General features: G+C 40.9%; 2 protein-coding genes across 2 annotated transcripts; both read right to left on the minus strand.

The window, feature by feature from the left end:
* Positions 1 to 5,868: 5,868 nt before the first annotated feature.
* Positions 5,869 to 15,454, minus strand: LOC122129889 (haloacid dehalogenase-like hydrolase domain-containing protein 3). Its single transcript, XM_042704620.1, has 3 exons — positions 15,224 to 15,454; positions 7,240 to 7,574; positions 5,869 to 6,865 (listed from the first exon to the last, which is right to left on the minus strand). The coding sequence occupies exons 2-3, from the start codon at positions 7,567 to 7,569 to the stop codon at positions 6,470 to 6,472; spliced, it is 726 nt and encodes a 241-aa protein (XP_042560554.1). The 5' UTR covers positions 7,570 to 7,574; positions 15,224 to 15,454; the 3' UTR covers positions 5,869 to 6,469.
* An 84-nt stretch (positions 15,455 to 15,538) lies between these two features.
* Positions 15,539 to 19,487, minus strand: LOC105889194 (TruB pseudouridine (psi) synthase family member 2). The gene is given in 9 exon segments (XM_012814991.3): positions 15,539 to 16,200; positions 16,454 to 16,507; positions 16,510 to 16,589; positions 16,803 to 16,875; positions 17,891 to 17,972; positions 18,137 to 18,198; positions 18,322 to 18,396; positions 18,662 to 18,796; positions 18,977 to 19,487. Coding segments are annotated over 9 exon segments (1,050 nt in total). The 5' UTR covers positions 19,092 to 19,487; the 3' UTR covers positions 15,539 to 15,826.
* Positions 19,488 to 19,679: the final 192 nt, after the last annotated feature.

Here is a 19,679-nt window from a genome sequence, read left to right on the forward strand (position 1 = left end):
ATTATGGCATATTGTAAATTAAGTAGGTGACATCCATGGTAAACCTTACCTGTGTACACAGCAGGTATACGTTTGTATGATGCCTATGAAGTAGCCATTTTGGATTGTGGATAGGAACCTCATTTTGACAGTGACCACCTCAATGAACAATGGTGTTGCTACATTCGTCATAATAGTAGGACGTTTGCTTGTGTAATGATCAATGGGTATTGTACGTCAACTGCATATTGTCATGTGTGTGACTTATTTCTGTTTGTATGCAATTTTTTTCAATGAAGACTGAAAGCTGATGTTTGTCTGGTGTGTCTTTCTGTCTTTATTTTTAATATTCTGCCCACTCTCAACCCATTTTTTCATGCTAGTGCCAGCCCTGACGTCTGGCTGAGTTTTCTTCCCCGTTGCATGCCAAGCCTTTCCCTTTTCGACATCATCCTTCCATTTCTTTTCTTCCTTTGCTTTCAAGTGCCATCCATTTATTTCCTCCATCTTCTGAATATTTCAAGAGAACCAAATAGAAATGTAGACATAAAAACTCCTTAAAAAAAACCTCAGGCACAATCGGACAAAGAGCCCCCGTCCCAGAGTGCTCTTTATGCTGAGGGAAAGGTTTCTCCTATTTCCTGTCTTTTTACTGAATTTGCCAGTTATGTGTTTTGCTTTGCTCTCCAGACCCTTTTGTGTGCAGAGAAAAGCTCTGTGAGGAGCGTCCGAGAAATGGAGTGCCCGGCATTAGCCCAGGAGAGGCACTGGAACACGCATGGAGTATGTCAGAGCGAGCGTGCAAGGACCTCCTTTTTGTTGTTTTTCTTCTTTTTTTTGTTTTGTTTATGAGTGCGTTTCATCCATTTTCTTCTCTGGGGGACCAGATCTCTCTTCACAGGCCACAGCTATCTCATGCAACACCCCTAGCATCTCTCTCTCACCCCCTCATATGTCCATGAGTTGTGGTTGCCAATCCTATTATGTGGAAATTGGATTGGTGTGGAGCTTTTTAGAGTCGACTGGCTAAGCTACCAAAGCCCTGCCTGCTTTAAGGATCTCTGCTGGGGGACTCTCCGTAGATACACAGACAGCTTAGAAGGAGAGGGAGGGAGGGAGGGGTGGGAAGGAGTCCAGTTGTAACGTAACCCGTGGGCTGCCGGGAGAATGTAATCCATTACATGATGGCACAGGAACCATCACCGCATGCAAGTGTATTTCCCTGTACCACATGGGAGGTGCTGTCTGGCTATTGTTTCATTTATCTCTGTCTCTTGTCCCTTCAGATGCTTGGCCATCTATCTCATTTCCCTTCTGATCTCCACCCAAGCTTTCTCTGTATCTGTATCTGTCTCTGAGCAGATGGGAAGAAATAGGTCTTCGGGTATTAGGCCTAAAAGTGATCATTCCCCATACAACACAGTGAATACGCAGACCACGTAGGACGGAATTACCAAACTAAATTACAGAATGCAAGGTTAATGAAGCCAGGCTACCAAATATATAGCAGCAAAGCAGATAACATCTATGTACTGCAGGAATTTTTTTTCTAACATTCGTTTAACATGTGTTACATACAGTGGGGAAAATAAGTATTTGAACCCCTGCCGATTTCGCAAGTTTGGCCACTTGCAAAGAAATGTGTGATCTATAATTGTAATGGTAGGTGTATTTTAACAGTGAGAAATAGAGTATCAACAAAAAAATCGGTTGGTCACCAGGTTTACACACATCTCAGGAGGGATTTTGGTCTACTCCTCTTTGCAGATCCTCTCCAAATCCTTAAGGTTGCGTTTTCAATGGGAGGGGATGAGGGAATGAGGTTCAAGCCCAATATTCCACATTACATGGCCCCATCCATAGTCCCCTCGATGCAGTGGAGTCGTCCTGTACCCTTGGCAGAGAAACAGCCCCAAAACATAATGTTTCCACCTCCATGCTTGACGGTGGGGATGGTGTCATATTCAGCATTCTTCCCCCTCCAAACGCAGCAAATCGAGTTGATGCCAAAGAGCTTGATTTTGGTCTCATCTGACCACATCCTGTCTCCCAATCCTCCTTAGAATCATTCAAGTGTTCATTGGCAAACTTCAGACGGCCCTGTACATGTGCTTCCTTGAGCAGGGGGACCTTGCGAGTTCTGCAGTACTTCAAACCATTACGGCGTAGTGTGTTGCCAATGGTTTTCTTGGTGACTGTGGTCCCAGCTGCCTTGAGATCATTCACAAGCTCCCCCTGTGTAGTTCCGGGGTTATTCTGCACCTTTCGGATGATCACCGATACCGCACGAGGGGATATCTTGCATGGAGCCCCAGACCTAGAGCGATGGACAGTTGTTTGGTGTTGCTTTCATTTACGAATAATCGCACCAATAGTTGTCTGCTTCTCACCAAGCTGCTTGCCGATGGTTTTGTAACCCATTCCAGCCTTGTGCAGGTCTACAATCTTATCTCTGACGTCTTTGGTCAACTCTTTGGTCTTGCCCATGGTGGTGAGGTTGAAGGTGTGAAGTATGATTCTTTGGACAGGTTTCTTTTATACACGTCACCAGTTGAGATCAGGTGTACCTTGTTAGGCTTAATGAGGACTAATCTGTGTGCTTCTTGGGCACATAACTGGTCATTGGGAGCCTGAATTCTTGCTGTTTGCTTGGGGGTTCAAATACTTATTTTCTGCATCAAATACAAGTGAGTCATAAATGTTATAAAATGCAGTTTTCTGTATTTGTTCGTTGATTTTCTATTTCTCACTGTTTAAATACACCTACCATTACAATTATAGATCACACATTTCTTTGCAAGTGGCCAAACTTGCGAAATCGGCAGGGGTTCAAATACTTATTTTCCCCACTGTATATGAGTTTAACATGTGTTGGGTTCTTTTAACATGTGATGGGTTCGTTTAACATGGGTTGGGTTTGTTTAACATGTGCTGGGTTCGTTTAACATGGGTTGGGTTTGTTTAACATGTGCTGGGTTCGTTTAACATGGGTTGGGTTTGTTTAACATGTGCTGGGTTTGTTTAACATGTGCTGGGTTTGTTTAACATGTGTTGGGTTCTTTTAACATGTGATGGGTTCGTTTAACATGTGTTGGGTTTGTTTAACATGTGCTGGGTTCTTTTAACATGTGATGGGTTCGTTTAACATGTGCTGGGTTCGTTTAACATGTGCTGGGTTCGTTTAACATGTTGTGAGCAAAAAATGGAGCAGAGTAAAAGCTGCCTTCAGAACTGCCTTAATTCTATGTGGCATAGATCCAACAAGGTACTGGAAACATTCCTCAGAGATTTCGGTCCATATTGACATGATAGAATCAAATCTGCAGCAACTGCGTGATTCTATCATCTCGAACCAGTCTGGCCAATCACCTCTGACATCAACAAGGCATTTTAGCCCAGAGAAATGCCACTCACTGGATATTTACTCTTTTTCGGACCATTTTCTGTAAACCCTAGATATGGTTGTGCGTGAAAATCCCAGTAGATCAGCAGTTTCTGAAATACTCAGACCAGCCTGTCTGGCACCAACAACGATGCCACGTTCAAAGTCACTTAAATCACCTTTCTTCCCCATTCTGATGCTCGATTTGAACTTCAGCAGGTTGACCATGTCAACGTGCATTGAGTTGCTGCCATGTGATTGGCTGATTAGATTCATGTATTTGCGTTGACGAGCAGTTGAACAGGTGTACCTAACAAAGTGTATAGTGCTGTAAATGCTTTTTTTCATGGGGTCGAACCAAAGCACAAAACTACAGAGTGAAACGCCTGGGCGGCCAGTGGTAACAACAGGTGTGTTTGTCTCCTTCACATGACTACCATCAAATTAATTTTAGGTTGTTACACAGATTACGAACCTTCAAAAACATACCTTAAAAACAGTAAAAACCTGTTTAATTGTGTTTTAACAGAATTAACAGTGTTTTAAATTAACAGTGATTTAAGTTAGGTAAAGGCTGTGTAATGGATTACTTCACTTTGGTCATATACTATGAAAACATCTTGAGCTTTATTTCTGTTTATGACACAACCAGTTTAGACTAGATTTGCTTTATCTGCCATTGCTGTTAAGTAGCTTAATTCGCTGCTGCTGGATCAAATGCAAATAAATCAATGAACTGAGATCATCAAGCTCAGGGAAAGGAATGCTCTAGAACCATGTGCTTAACACACACTGAAACAGGTGCTACTGCGGAGGATCAAGACAGGCAAGCAGAAAACTCATCATCCTGTAAGCTGCAGCTGTAGCAAACTTAGAATGTGAGGGGAGGTTCTCAGGTGTGTCAAGAGAACTACCAGCTAGAGTGTCCTGACTGAACATTCCTGTCTGAACTTAGATAGAAAAGTTGAATACCGTATGTTACCTGTGTAAATAGTATTAAGTATGTAGGTGAACTTATGGCTAGTTCACCATACAATGGTGTATCCTTTTTATTATAAATGTAAAATAAGACATGCCTAAACAGAAATAATTAAAAGTACACTATTCAAATAAATAAGTTGCATCTTTTTAATTATTGTATGGTCAGCATATTAATAAAATAGTCTAATAAAAAAAGAGTACAATTAAATTAACACATTTCCCTAAAAGATTGATGAACTTCACATGACTAATCGGACTATCGTCATATTTAAAAGCATTGGAACTGCTGAAACAAATCTTTTCCCTACACTAATAGCTGTGGGAGTCTATCCCATGTGCGAGGAAAGGTAGTGTACACCATCCTGTGGATAGACAAGAAACTGCAATTGTCACACTTCCACTGTAGGACAAAAACACAGACTAGTAGATTACAACAGAGCACAATGAGCACAAAGGTAAATTTGCACTAAAAGGGTACAATGACATGCCAACTGAGTTCTTCTGAACTTCTCTCCTGAAATGTTTTCAGGGAAAAGGGCCATTCCATGCTAAATCACCTCGAGCAGCACAGGTCATGTCATGGATTTTCATGAAAATATTAAGTTACATTTATATATTTTATTAATGTAATGTATAAGTGTTTAGTTACATTTCTATATTTTATTAATGTAACTGCACACAATCTTAAATCTATCTTCCCAATAGTTTTGTGTTAACCTTTTTTAAAGTTGGTGCCCAAGGCCTAAAACCAGAGTAGTTTTTGCTGGTCTGAATCCACATATATTTAACCCTGCCACTTCACTTCATAAATCGTAATGGATTGAGCTGAAATTGAGGTAAACAGGCGCAGGTGTATCTCTTTAGGGATCCTTTCCATGTTCTCAGACCCTTACATCAACATTTACGAGCCTGTCAGTGGCGATAACAAGCTGCTGGCTTGCCTCAGAATTCTATTGTACAGCTGTTTTACAGTTACCAGTTATAGCATTCTAACTCAATCCTGAAGGGTTTTGATCGTTAATTGCCCTAAGTCAAAGTTTTTACCCTAAAAGGGCCCAGGTTGAAAAATCCCAAAGTTTCCCTTTAATGTGTTGCCACAGCTTGTCTACATCATCATAACATATTTGTGACAAAATCCAGCTTTCTTCAGCAACTTTGTTGTGGTCCCTTTCATGTACATATCAATGTCAAATCAAGGACCATCAACATTTAAATAGATTCTTCGTTTTTTCTTTTCAAAGTTCCATTTACAAATTGTCTATTTTCATAAAAATATTTCACTAAGAAAACGAAAAAGCACATCCGTGATCTTTGAGTAAATTGGTTACTGGTACATGTGGAAAAAAAAAGATAACCAAGGGTCAAAAATCCCAGAAAACAAGGACATTTTGAATTTACATTTTGAGGCCATTTTGATGTCACTGTAGAGCGTCTGATTTTTGTTGAAGAACAATATAGGGTTGATAGACCTATGCAAATACCACATATAAAATCTGGGAAATAAACACTGATAAATGCCTCAGATATTAATTTGTAGACAGTGATGTTTGCACGCTACACCCTGTTTCACTTTATTTCATAGCTAAAAGGAACACCGATCAATATATTCAGTATACATTTCAGCTAAATGAATTTTAGGCATTGGTGAGGTTAAACGCATGTGGATTCAGTCCAGCAAAAATGACTCCAGTTTTGGTACTTTACACATTTTTAACACAAAAACTGTTGGGTGCACAACTTTAAGATTTTGTACAGCTACAGTAATAAAATACACATTAAATACATCTTTTTTTTTTCATGAAAATCTATGACGTGAAATTTAAGGGTCTAGCTGATATGCCGTGGAATGACCCAAAAGGATTGTGTGTAAAACCATCCAACTGTTTAATGTATAACCATCAAAGCTCATTCTCTCGAGATTTGACAAGTTAATCCATAAGATAAACGAGCAGTTTTGGTGACTTATCGATTGGATTTTAATTACATGTGAATTTCAATGTCTCATCTATACCCCCATCAGTCATCGAGGTAAAAGTGTACATGATTAATCTCCAGTGCACAATTATGGACCTATAAATCTTTTCATTGCACATTTCCTGCCCTGCCCTGGATAAAAGTTAAAGAGACCTATAATAGATTTTGCTCTAGAAGGGCTGGCAGTTCATCCAGACTGCTTAGCTTGTGCTGAGGGGGAACATCTGCGTGCTGTGTGCTGCTCTGCCTGTCCAGCAAATACCCGCTGATGCCCAGAGAGCGTGCTGTGAGGTAATCGTTGACATAGTGGTCCCCGACGTGAGCCACACTAGAGGCAGGAGCCCCGCAGTGCTGCAAGGCCTGGTGGAAGATGGCTGCGTCAGGCTTAGCCACCTTGGCCCCTTCTGAGGTGAGCAGGAAGCTGAAATGGGGAAGAAGCCCACAGCTGTGCAAGATACCCTCCAGGCGGTTGTCAAAGTTGGACACCACACCTAGCTTCAGCCCCATGGCGATACAGCTCCTTAGTGTACGGTCAGAGTCTGGAAACACCTGATGTAAAGTGAAACGTTATGTGTTGTTAAAAGCAATATCTGATAGTCATAAGCCATCAGCCCTAGTTATAACATTAATCACATCTTTGTGTTATGTAGGAACTAGACTTCTGGGGGGGGGGGGGGGGGGGGGGTGATGATGTGCAGGATCAACAAGATCATACTTTCCATACCTGTGACTATATGCTAGCTAGCTAGTCTTCATGCCAGCTGATTTGATAAGCACAAATGATGTTTGGCATGATAGAAATCAATTTCTGAATTAAAAGGTGTAGCTTCCAAGCCAGCATGTTTTGAAAACATGTGGCCAGGTGCTCTTAGTGCTGCCAAATCAAGTTAACGTTACATAACAATCCCAGTGCGCATCAATACCTCCCAGTTCTCAGCGTTTTTGAAGTTATGGTAGAGGTTGAAGGACAGCTTGTCGAGCATCGCTGGGTCCTGCACCCCACACTGGCTGAAAGTGTCCTTCACAACGGCCACCCACCAGCGGTGTCCCCCCAGGCCCTGGGCCATGCCATAGTTGGGGTAGAGTTTGGCCTGGCGGCGGTAAGCCTGTTTGAAGGCAGCTTCCACCTGTGAGGGCGGCAGGTCCAGGCCGAGACGTGACGCCTCACTGCAGTACTGTTCCCCAACCGAGTGCCGCACCTTCAGCAGCGTGTCCTTCACATCCCACAGCACCCAGCGCACCGCACCCCGCATCTCGCCTGGAAGATGGAAGCACAAACACAATCATTTTTCACCATGATGTATTAGCCTATCAGCTAAAGCTGTGTACTAAATGCTTTCCATTTCAGCTGTCCAGATATTGTGCTAGATGTAGTCCTACAGACTGGGTGCCTTGGTTTGTGAAACACTGAACAAAGCAAACATCACTGCCTGTCTGGAATCTTTGATATGACAATTGATGTAACACAAGAGACCATCCTCTAAGCACGGACTTTCTAAGAGCTTCTCTCTGTGAAATCAGTTAGGAATAGTGCATGAGGATCTGTAATTTTTCCCTATCATTACCAACAATAACATCTTGTTTTGATTTACGGCTTGAATCATGACTTTCCATGAGGAAGACAGACTTTCACAGTGCTAATATAATTACCCCTAATATAACATTTTACCCTGTAAACTGGGTGGCACAGAGCTGAGCCACCGTCACGTCGCAGAAACAGAGCGGTCAACTTTATGTATCTTGACAAGGTCTTCCTGACCAGATTCCTGTCTGACAACCATGGAGGTTTATACAGACCTGAAGAGAGTGAGGAAGTACCACCCCACGCTACTGCTAGCTACTGCAGCCCAGGAAGTACCAATCTTAAAAATGTCATCCCATGGATGCTCACTTCATCACCATTTCTACAAAGAGCCAATTAGGTGCCACAATACAGATGGCCACAAAAGTATGATGTCTATGCAGATTGGTGGATTGAAACCTGCCAGTGCATGCACAACTTTAGTGTAGGGGAGGAGCCTCCTCATAAACATTCTTTATTGTTAACAATAAAAGCACATCATTAAATGGTGTCATGTTGTGAAATATATAGGTAGATTATGTGAGTATGACTGCAAATGAAGACATTCATTTGAGCATATCTCTGGAAGTTAAACTAGGGTGACCAGATTTGAGTTTGTGAAAAAGGGGACACTTTGTCGCGGGGAAGGGGGCGGGGTAGTGTATAGCATTTTGACAGTTCCGTTCTGCTAGCAACGATAACCCACAATAACCCCAGGAAGTAAAACGAAACGAGGAAGTAAAATGAGTTTGTTGTATCAAATGAAAGGTTTTTACAACAAACAACCCTGTTAATCGACTGGGTAATATAAAAACCTTTTATATGCAACGAGTTTTATTGTTCCATTTGTCCTAATGATCGGGAAAATAGTTAAAAGCGTGTTTGAAAGTTATAGTAGCCTATTTGTCATTATAAAGTCCTAATCTGTCTACTCGCTAGATCAGACTTTATAATGGTATTTTGTTAACTGTGCATTATATTAACTTGATTTAAAACAAGGTAAGATATAGTGAGTTAATTTTAAGCGTACAGGATACTTTGATAATGACTAAGATGTAGCTGAAAATTGACAATTAATATTACTTTCATAGTAACATCAAAATGGGTTAAAAACGATTCACTGATGTTACAAAAGTATGATTTTCTTGTTTAAATATAGGGAACACTGACTAAACAGGCATCATTGTAAATATTGTAGTAAGAAACAGTAAAACACACAACAATCTGCTGATAAAAGGATTATGTCTTCAATAAAGTTGGTTGAACATGTTCAGAACACTGTAAAGAAAGGGTAAAATATGTTTAGCAGTCATTATTCTGGTCATTCACTGTGAAAAAACACTTGACACACAGATCACACAGGCGAAAATGCATTATCTTCAATGGCAGGGTATTGCCATGTGACATGTATCACTCTTTGCTGAAAAAACTAAAGATTGTGTCTCAATGAAAGGGGGGTGGAATATGTTTAGGACATTCCAAACATTAAATAAAATGTGTGAAGTAGTTGAGATTTATGTCCCTGAATGCTCCACAATACTTTAAACATAGGCCTACACAAAGGCGAAAATGCATTATCTTCAATGGCAGGGCCATGTGACATGTATCACTCTTTGCTGAAAAAACTAAAGATTGTGTCTCAATGAAAGGGGGGTGGAATATGTTCAGGACACTCCAAACATTAAATAAAATGTGTGAAGTAGTTCAGATTTACGTCCCTGAAGGCTCCACAATACTTTAAACATAGGTGATCAGACAGGCGAAAATGCATTAACTTCAATGGCAGGGCCATGTGACATGTATCGCTCTTTGCTGAAAAAACTAAAGATTGTGTCTCAATGAAAGGGGGGTGGAATATGTTCAGGACACTCCAAACATTAAATAAAATGTGTGAAGTAGTTGAGATTTACGTCCCTGAATGCTCCACAATACTTTAAACATAGGCCTACACACAGGCGAAAATGCATTGTCTTCAATGGCAGGGCCATGTGACATGTATCACTCTTTGCTGAAAAAACTAAAGATTGTGTCTCAGTGAAAGGGGGGTGGAATATGTTCAGGACACTCCAAACATTAAATAAAATGTGTGAAGTAGTTCAGATTTACGTCCCTGAAGGCTCCACAATACTTTAAACATAGGTGATCAGACAGGCGAAAATGCATTAACTTCAATGGCAGGGCCATGTGACATGTATCGCTCTTTGCTGAAAAAACTAAAGATTGTGTCTCAATGAAAGGGGGGTGGAATATGTTCAGGACACTCCAAACATTAAATAAAATGTGTGAAGTAGTTCAGATTTACGTCCCTGAAGGCTCCACAATACTTTAAACATAGGTGATCAGACAGGCGAAAATGCATTAACTTCAATGGCAGGGCCATGTGACATATATCGCTCTTTGCTGAAAAAACTAAAGATTGTGTCTCAATGAAAGGGGGGTGGAATATGTTCAGGACACTCCAAACATTAAATAAAATGTGTGAAGTAGTTGAGATTTACGTCCCTGAAGGCTCCACAATACTTTAAACATAGGCCTACACAAAGGCGAAAATGCATTATCTTCAATGGCAGGGCCATGTGACATGTATCACTCTTTGCTGAAAAAACTAAAGATTGTGTCTCAATGAAAGGGGGGTGGAATATGTTCAGGACACTCCAAACATTAGATAAAATGTGTGAAGTAGTTGAGATTTACGTCCCTGAAGGCTCCACAATACTTTAAACATAGGCCTACACACAGGCGAAAATGCATTAACTTCAATGGCAGGGCCATGTGATACGTATGACACTTTGCTGATTAAACTAAAGATTGTGTCTCAATGAAAGGGGGTGGAATATGTTCAGGACACTCCAAACATTAAATAAAATGTGTGAAGTAGTTGAGATTTACGTCCCTGAATGCTCCACAATACTTTAAACATAGGTGATCAGACAGGCGAAAATGCATTATGTTCAATGGCAGGGCCATGTGACACGTACGTTTAAAGTATTGTGGAGCACTCAGGGACGTAAATCTCAACTACTTCACACATTTTATTTAATGTTTGGAGTGTCCTGAACATATTCGACCCCCCTTTCATTGAGACACAATCTTTAGTTTTTTCAGCAAAGTGTCATACGTATCACATGGCCCTGCCATTGAAGGTAATGCATTTTCGCCTGTGTGTAGGCCTATGTTTAAAGTATTGTGGAGCCTTCAGGGACGCAAATCTGAACTACTTCACACATTTTATTTAATGTTTGGAGTGTCCTGAACATATTCCACCCCCCTTTCATTGAGACACAATCTTTAGTTTTTTCAGCAAAGAGCGATACATGTCACATGGCCCTGCCATTGAAAATAATGCATTTTCGCCTGTCTGATCACCTATGTTTAAAGTATTGTGGAGCATTCAGGGACGCAAATCTGAACTACTTCACACATTTTATTTAATGTTTGGAGTGTCCTGAACATATTCCACCCCCCTTTCATTGAGACACAATCTTTAGTTTTTTCAGCAAAGTGTCATACGTATCACATGGCCCTGCCATTGAAAATAATGCATTTTCGCCTGTCTGATCACCTATGTTTAAAGTATTGTGGAGCCTTCAGGGACGCAAATCTGAACTACTTCACACATTTTATTTAATGTTTGGAGTGTCCTGAACATATTCCACCCCCCTTTCATTGAGACACAATCTTTAGTTTTTTCAGCAAAGAGTGATACATGTCACATGACCCTGCCATTGAAGATAATGCATTTTCGCCTGTCTGATCACCTATGTTTAAAGTATTGTGGAGCCTTCAGGGACGCAAATCTGAACTACTTCACACATTTTATTTAATGTTTGGAGTGTCCTGAACATATTCCACCCCCCTTTCATTGAGACACAATCTTTAGTTTTTTCAGCAAAGAGTGATACATGTCACATGGCCCTGCCATTGAAGATAATGCATTTTCGCCTGTCTGATCACCTATGTTTAAAGTATTGTAGAGCCTTCAGGGACGCAAATCTGAACTACTTCACACATTTTATTTAATGTTTGGAGTGTCCTGAACATATTCCACCCCCCTTTCATTGAGACACAATCTTTAGTTTTTTCAGCAAAGAGTGATACATGTCACATGGCCCTGCCATTGAAAATAATGCATTTTCGCCTGTCTGATCACCTATGTTTAAAGTATTGTAGAGCCTTCAGGGACGCAAATCTGAACTACTTCACACATTTTATTTAATGTTTGGAGTGTCCTGAACATATTCCACCCCCCTTTCATTGAGACACAATCTTTAGTTTTTTCAGCAAAGAGCGATACATGTCACATGGCCCTGCCATTGAAAATAATGCATTTTCGCCTGTCTGATCACCTATGTTTAAAGTATTGTGGAGCCTTCAGGGACGCAAATCTGAACTACTTCACACATTTTATTTAATGTTTGGAGTGTCCTGAACATATTCCACCCCCCTTTCATTGAGACACAATCTTTAGTTTTTTCAGCAAAGAGCGATACATGTCACATGGCCCTGCCATTGAAAATAATGCATTTTCGCCTGTCTGATCACCTATGTTTAAAGTATTGTGGAGCCTTCAGGGACGCAAATCTGAACTACTTCACACATTTTATTTAATGTTTGGAGTGTCCTGAACATATTCCACCCCCCTTTCATTGAGACACAATCTTTAGTTTTTTCAGCAAAGAGTGATACATGTCACATGGCCCTGCCATTGAAAATAATGCATTTTCGCCTGTCTGATCACCTATGTTTAAAGTATTGTAGAGCCTTCAGGGACGCAAATCTGAACTACTTCACACATTTTATTTAATGTTTGGAGTGTCCTGAACATATTCCACCCCCCTTTCATTGAGACACAATCTTTAGTTTTTTCAGCAAAGAGCGATACATGTCACATGGCCCTGCCATTGAAAATAATGCATTTTCGCCTGTCTGATCACCTATGTTTAAAGTATTGTGGAGCCTTCAGGGACGCAAATCTGAACTACTTCACACATTTTATTTAATGTTTGGAGTGTCCTGAACATATTCCACCCCCTTTCATTGAGACACAATCTTTAGTTTTTTCAGCAAAGAGCGATACATGTCACATGGCCCTGCCATTGAAAATAATGCATTTTCGCCTGTCTGATCACCTATGTTTAAAGTATTGTGGAGCCTTCAGGGACGCAAATCTGAACTACTTCACACATTTTATTTAATGTTTGGAGTGTCCTGAACATATTCCACCCCCCTTTCATTGAGACACAATCTTTAGTTTTTTTCAGCAAAGAGTGATACATGTCACATGGCCCTGCCATTGAAGATAATGCATTTTCGCCTGTCTGATCACCTATGTTTAAAGTATTGTGGAGCCTTCAGGGACGCAAATCTGAACTACTTCACACATTTTATTTAATGTTTGGAGTGTCCTGAACATATTCCACCCCCCTTTCATTGAGACACAATCTTTAGTTTTTTCAGCAAAGAGTGATACGTGTCACATGGCAATACCCTGGCATTGGAGATAATCCCTTTTCACCTGTGTGATCTGTGTGTCAAGTGTTTTTTCACAGTGAATGACCAGAATAATGACTGCTAAACATATTTTACCCTTTCTTTACAGTTCTGAACAAGTTCAACCAACTTTAATGAAGGCATAATCCTTTTATCAGCATAATGGGGTGTGTTTTACTTTTTCTTAATACAATATTGTCTGTTTAGTCATTGTTCATTATATTAAAACAAGAAAACCATACTTTTGTAACATCAGTGAATCGTTTTTAACCCATTTTGATGTTACTATGAAATTAATATCTCTGATAGTTTAAGAAAACACGGGGCTAATAAGGGACTTTTATTTTGAAAAATCGTAACCGGAAGTCGCTCGAGCTCATTTGCCTATAGTTGCTCACTGAACGCTGCTCATTTTGACATCTTTTTTACATGCAGATGACCCTCCCCCTCCCCCGCGACGAAGTTTTGACATCTTTTTCACATGCAGATGTCATGTGCTGTTGTAAACAATGCAAATACTGGAGCCGGCAAGGTGCTCAGTGTTGCCAGATTGGAAATGGCGAAGTATCATAACAAAGGCTCGAAATGATCGTATTTGGAGGATAATTATCGTACATCTGGCAACACTTAGAAGGCGGTCGACCAATGACGGTTCTCTCTACAGTCAGAGCTCGCGCAAGAAGGTGGAACGTACGGGAGATACCCTTTCCAAAACGTGTAAGGGCGTATTAACTAGTTTGTGAAAGACCCAGAGAAACACAAATATCCGACGAGGCCAAATCCCGGACGATTTTGGAATCCCTGCATGAAAAGAGGACATGTCCGTGTCAAAGAGGACGTCTGGTCACCCTAGTTAAACAAAATCCTACATTAGCACCTATTAATATCATTGTTGTTATATAAAAATGTGATTCTGAATGCATGAAATGTACGTTTTTCTAATTACTGCAAATGTAAGATCAATGCAACAGCCTATGCTTCTTGTATATAGAGGTAGTAGCTTCAACAGTTCTCTGTCAGATTACACTGATTCCAGGACAGTGTTTTTGCTGTATGAATTCTGTGCTATAACGGTTCAAATGCAGTCATGCTTCACTGTTATTTGCACTTCAGTTCACCTGCATGATAAATGGGTATGCGCTTCTATTGGCTATCTGTTTTCTTTTGAGTTAGCCTTACACATTGGGCGTACAAAACGTCTTATACTTAAATTAGGCTACCTACAGTTTTCTGTCCTGCAAAATGTTAGGCCACCCTACCAGCAAACCACGGATATAAATTTACGCCTTCAAGGCAACTATGCACATTCCCAAATGGCCTCGTGACCGTCATCACGGACCGTTTTCCACATCCACCAATCCGCATAGACATGTCATTTTATGTGGTGCCTAATTGTTGTAATGGTGTCAGAGGCGAGCACCCTCTGTCCGACATATTTAAAGATGTCGGCGGTCAATTTGAATGCTAACTGGAGGAAGCTAACCCTTCAAATCCTGACCTCCTGGTGACCCTCTATTCGGATAGAACGGATGTTAGTTATATATGTCAGTAAATCGTGTTACCACAAATATTGTCTTATTGCTCTCAAACCAATTAGTAAAATTTGCCGAACGAGGAAACACCACACGACAAAACATGATTTTTTTCACAAGTCGGTACACTAAAAACGGGACTATCCCGGGAAAAACAGGACGTCTGGTCACCCTATCTCCCTAGCCATGTCTGTTATTTTCTATTATATTAACTGTAACTAAAGCTTAAGTCAGACTTCCACTCATAACAAACGATGCATTTCTCTGGCATCAACACTAGGGACATTACAAATTAAATGTAGCAGTAGAGAAGCCTAACGTTACCTGCTCCCTATGCCTGGTCCTACAGAAGTAAGACCAACGATATTTGAATACTAAAAACCTCTCTGTAACCTCCGCCTCCAAGACTGTTTTGGTCCGACCCGTAAATTCATCCGTGTGGAGATTCAGGCTGCGGGGTAAAGTGTTCCGTGCTTCACGTTTACCTGATGCATACCATACTACACCATACTTAATTTTTTAACTGAATATGATAAATACGATGCCCTATATATGAGTTGCGTGTGATCTCTGCATGTGTTTACTTAGGTTTTGTCAATGGCTATGTAAACTATGGAACTCTGGCAATAACAGTCCATATCATGTATGAGACAAATTTTAATTAGCATCTTGTAATATATTCTGAAAAAACATAATTCAGAGAGAGGATTCGAAAACATTTATCTGAAGCAATACCACAGGTACCGTGCTGATGAAAACAGGGTACATCTAAACAGTAATGGGACAGATACTGTCCAAAAAACACTGACATAAGAAATTACCAACAAATCCAAGTATCAAGCATCAAGAGGGGAAAATGTTTGTAGCTGACCAAACATCCACGAAGACCCACTTAACAATTGTATTTGTGTAATTAATAACCACACCCTATAAGGATGGTGTATTTTCGGCTGCTTCCTTTGCAGCAGAATGCAGCTGCTTTGAGCCAGTCCCAGTGATACTGGCTGTGGAGTGTTCTCCTGTGCCTGTCTGCTGGTAGTGCTGCTCTGGCTGAGCATCCTCTTCTGCATGTCCAGAGTTGCCGGCCTTCTTGAGGTCCTTCAGCATTGAGTGGTGCACCTTGATGGTGCGCTGAATGTCTGAGGCGGTCCAGTGCTGTCGCGTGAGCGCCTCCTGAAGGCCGAAGAGCCCATCGCGTGTGCGTCGTACACCTGTGCAGACGGCAGTACTGCGCAGCTCCAGACCCACTTCATGGACCAGTTTGCGCAAGTAATGCTGTGTCTCATTCACACACTGAGCCTCTGAGAGAGAGCAGAGGGAGAAAGAAGTACAGCAGGTTCATAGATAAAAGTACAGGCGTCAGATCTTAGACTAGTTAAAAGGCCTGCCCACATTGTGTTTCTTAACAGCCAAGACACATTTGATATAACTAGCGACATGCAACAGAATGGAGTCATATTACAGACAACACTGCTATTACATCACAGATAATTCACACCGATTGATACATTTCAGGGAAGAATGTGAGAGATGTCATGCTTCTACTGTCATTACCAAGGGTGAAGTGGGGGGGCTTGAAATGGATGCAGCGCAGACCCTTGAGGATGGGGGAGACTTGCTCTGTGGATGCAGTATCCCCTGAGCCGCCAGCTGATATGCCTCCTGAGACTGGAGGTCCACTCCCGAGTATCTGAGGGTCACAGATTTATGCAAAGAATTAAATGTTAGGGATGGCCGACTCATTTTTTCCTGCTTAATGTTATTCATTCCAACATTCTTTTCCAAGATTTTGCATTGACATTAGTGAAGGGTCTACAACTGATCAATGAATGTCAATGCATAAGCATATGCCCGTAAGCACAAAATTAGCCTTTTAAGATGGAAAGATGGTGGACAGACTTACGTGATGAGAGCTTTCTGATGGCCCCCCTGAATCATGGCCAGGATCTTCTCCAGTTTCACCAGGGTGATATGTTCTAAAAGAGGAGAAACACCACAGCTGTGTGACGAAAAAGGTATTAAATGCACATCTGAATTAGGGCTGAACGATTTGGGAAAATAATCTAATTGCGATTTTTTTACCAAAATATTGCGATTGCGATTCGATATGCGATTTTTTTTTATCCTCTTTTTTTTCCCAACAAAACATAATGAATGATTTAAATATGACCAACACAATATTAGATACATTTTAGTGTAAAATATTCTTTCCCACATTTTACATTTTTATTTAGTTGCTCATTACAGAAACAAGAACAACAAATCGGTGGCTTTGTCACTGTGCATTTAAGTATTTAAAAAAAAGTAATTTTAAGTATAAACACTAGGCATGCAGTTTTTAAACACTGTGTGCAAAATGTACCATCTTAAAAAAAAAAAAAAAAAATTATTTAAATTTTTTTTTTTTTTTTTTTGTGACCACGTTTTTTAATCGCGGACGTTGCGGTTAGAAAATCGCGTTCTTTCATATCGCGATTAAATTGCAAATGCAATTAATCGTTCAGCCCTAATCTGAATTATCATTCAAAATGTGCCACCCAGCTCTGATTATCAGCGGTGTTCAGTTGATTATCAGGTGGACAGTGGCATTCAGCCTATGGAGATATAAACCTGTGAGAAGGTGAAATCCCTCCCCCTTCTCACTGTGGCCCAAAGGGGGTTAAAGGACTGGACTCCCCTACCTGAGTGGTTGGGTCCGGGTTCCCCTACCTCTGTGGAGGGGTCCAATTAGCTTTAATTAGACCAATTAAGACCTTGGGGGGCCTTATTTAGGGTGTACCTCATTCCTGAATGAGGGGAGGACAGACTGAACATGCTGGAAGTAGCAATTTTTTTAAGTAAGCCACTGTCTCCTGCGCCGTGTGTGTTTCCTACCTGCAACCCTTTTCCACCAGCCTACATCCGACATCGTGGGGTGGCCGACTCGGGCCATTCTCACAAAACCAAACCAAAGGAAAATGTCTGGAAATTTGACCGAGGAACCATAATTACCAAATGTAGTCCTTTCTATGATGCGTCCGGTGTCAGAAAAGTCGTCTGTGGCCATCCCGAACTCCCCCTCTAATGTGTAATCCTGCCACATAGTCACAGCATGTGTAATCACGAATAATTGAAGATTTCAGCTCTGTGTATACGTTACCATAGTTCTTAAAAATCTAATAATGTTCATCATTAGTTCTCAACAATTTGCAACACACACAGATATCAGTTGCTTTTACATCAATCTTCAGTGCTCACCCTTGTAACAGCCGAGCTGTAGAACTCTGCCAGGGCCTTGTTTGCTTGTCCAACACCTAGAACTGAGACAAAAGAGACATGCATTCTCAGGTAAGGCAAATAGTTGAAACGATCAGCTATTCTGTTCTGATAACCCAGCTTCTTACTCAGAAACTAGGTATATGGCATCAAAGATGGGAACATACCAAGCACTCCAGACGAGAATGCATCCAGACGATGGCCCACTCCCACCTTGAGGGTCCTATACCGTGGTCCTCTCACTACAGGACAGAGTAACATAATGAATTATGAAGGCTCGACCAAAGCTACGTCTTTAATAGAAGCCTATTTTGCGAGTATGCTTCTCTGTTTTAATCATTTGTGCATTTGTTTTTACATTGCTTGATAGCGAAAACATAAAACAGAACTTTAACTTGTAATGATAGACTGAATAATCAACGACAGTATGACATCCATGCATACACTTATACACACAAACGAACTAATATGTTCAAATTATGCTCAGTGCAATACGATAGAACAAACCTTGAGGACTAGTAGCGAGGACTGGGAACTGAATGGCTGCCATAGTTAGTGCCTTGGATGTTCCTGACTCTCCGCTGGGTAGAGCCTGGAAACGAACCTCAAGTTTGGGGGCAGGAGGTGGGGCAGCATTGATTTCTAGAGGGGAAAATACAATAGTGTAAAATTACACAAAACAATCCATCTGTCACTCATGTTACTGTGGCACACGCTTATTTCCACTCGTTAAACTCAATTAATAGTATTCGACGTGTAAATTCATGAAAGCTAACAAAAAAAGAGCTAATGTGACATTACCACGACTTGTTTCGTTCTCACCTTTAAGGAGATTCGCTTCTATGTTGTCACGGACGAGTTTCCAGTGAATTCCGGACGGCTTATATACAGCAAATAACCCTTCAAGTTTACGAAAAACTCGAGCAGGAGTGACCATTTTCGCGTTTTAAAACAATTAAGTTATAAAAACATATTTGTATCACCTGAAACCGAACGAAAATAGGCGCAGGTAAGAGTCGCTGTTAGTAGGCTACAGCTGACGTCCAAGATGACTTGAACACAGGACATCAAAATCTGTCTTGAAATTTTGATTGGCGGAGGTACTACACATGGGTGAAGGTAGCGGTCCGGGTCAGTGCATTGACATTCTTTCTTTGGTAGCCTAGTGCACGCAAGGTGTATCTTTTACCAAAGATTTCAACGGCCTGACCTCAAAAAGAAGACGAAGAGAGCTCTCTTATAAGGTTGTATCTGAAAATGAAGGTTTTGAGGCCGAGAAGTTTTCAGAAACTGGTGTATCCACAAAGGTGCATAGCTGAGCATAAAAAAATAACTTACTGCCACCTATTGTTGTGGAGGCGTTTAGCAGCTTAGTTGGATTTCATCTTGAATTTCATCTTGTGTGGGCTTTATACATCAGATGTGGTTTTAGGGCGCTCTCTGCTGGTACAAGTTTAATCATGCCAAAAGAGATTAAAAACTAACACATTGTTGCATCTCAATTTCTTCCCCAAACGCACCGAAC

The sequence above is a fragment of the Clupea harengus genome, unplaced genomic scaffold, assembly GCF_900700415.2.
Source record: "Clupea harengus unplaced genomic scaffold, Ch_v2.0.2, whole genome shotgun sequence".
NCBI lineage: Eukaryota > Metazoa > Chordata > Actinopteri > Clupeiformes > Clupeidae > Clupea > Clupea harengus.

Excerpts from the sequence above, each read along its gene's own strand:
- LOC122129889 (XM_042704620.1), bottom strand. The coding sequence starts at position 7,569 with ATGCGGGGTGCGGTGCGCTGGGTGCTGTGGGATGTGAAGGACACGCTG. Across the intron at positions 6,866-7,239 it reads AAAACGCTGAGAACTGGGAG|GTGTTTCCAGACTCTGACCG; the intron begins GTATTGATGCGC and ends ACTTTACATCAG.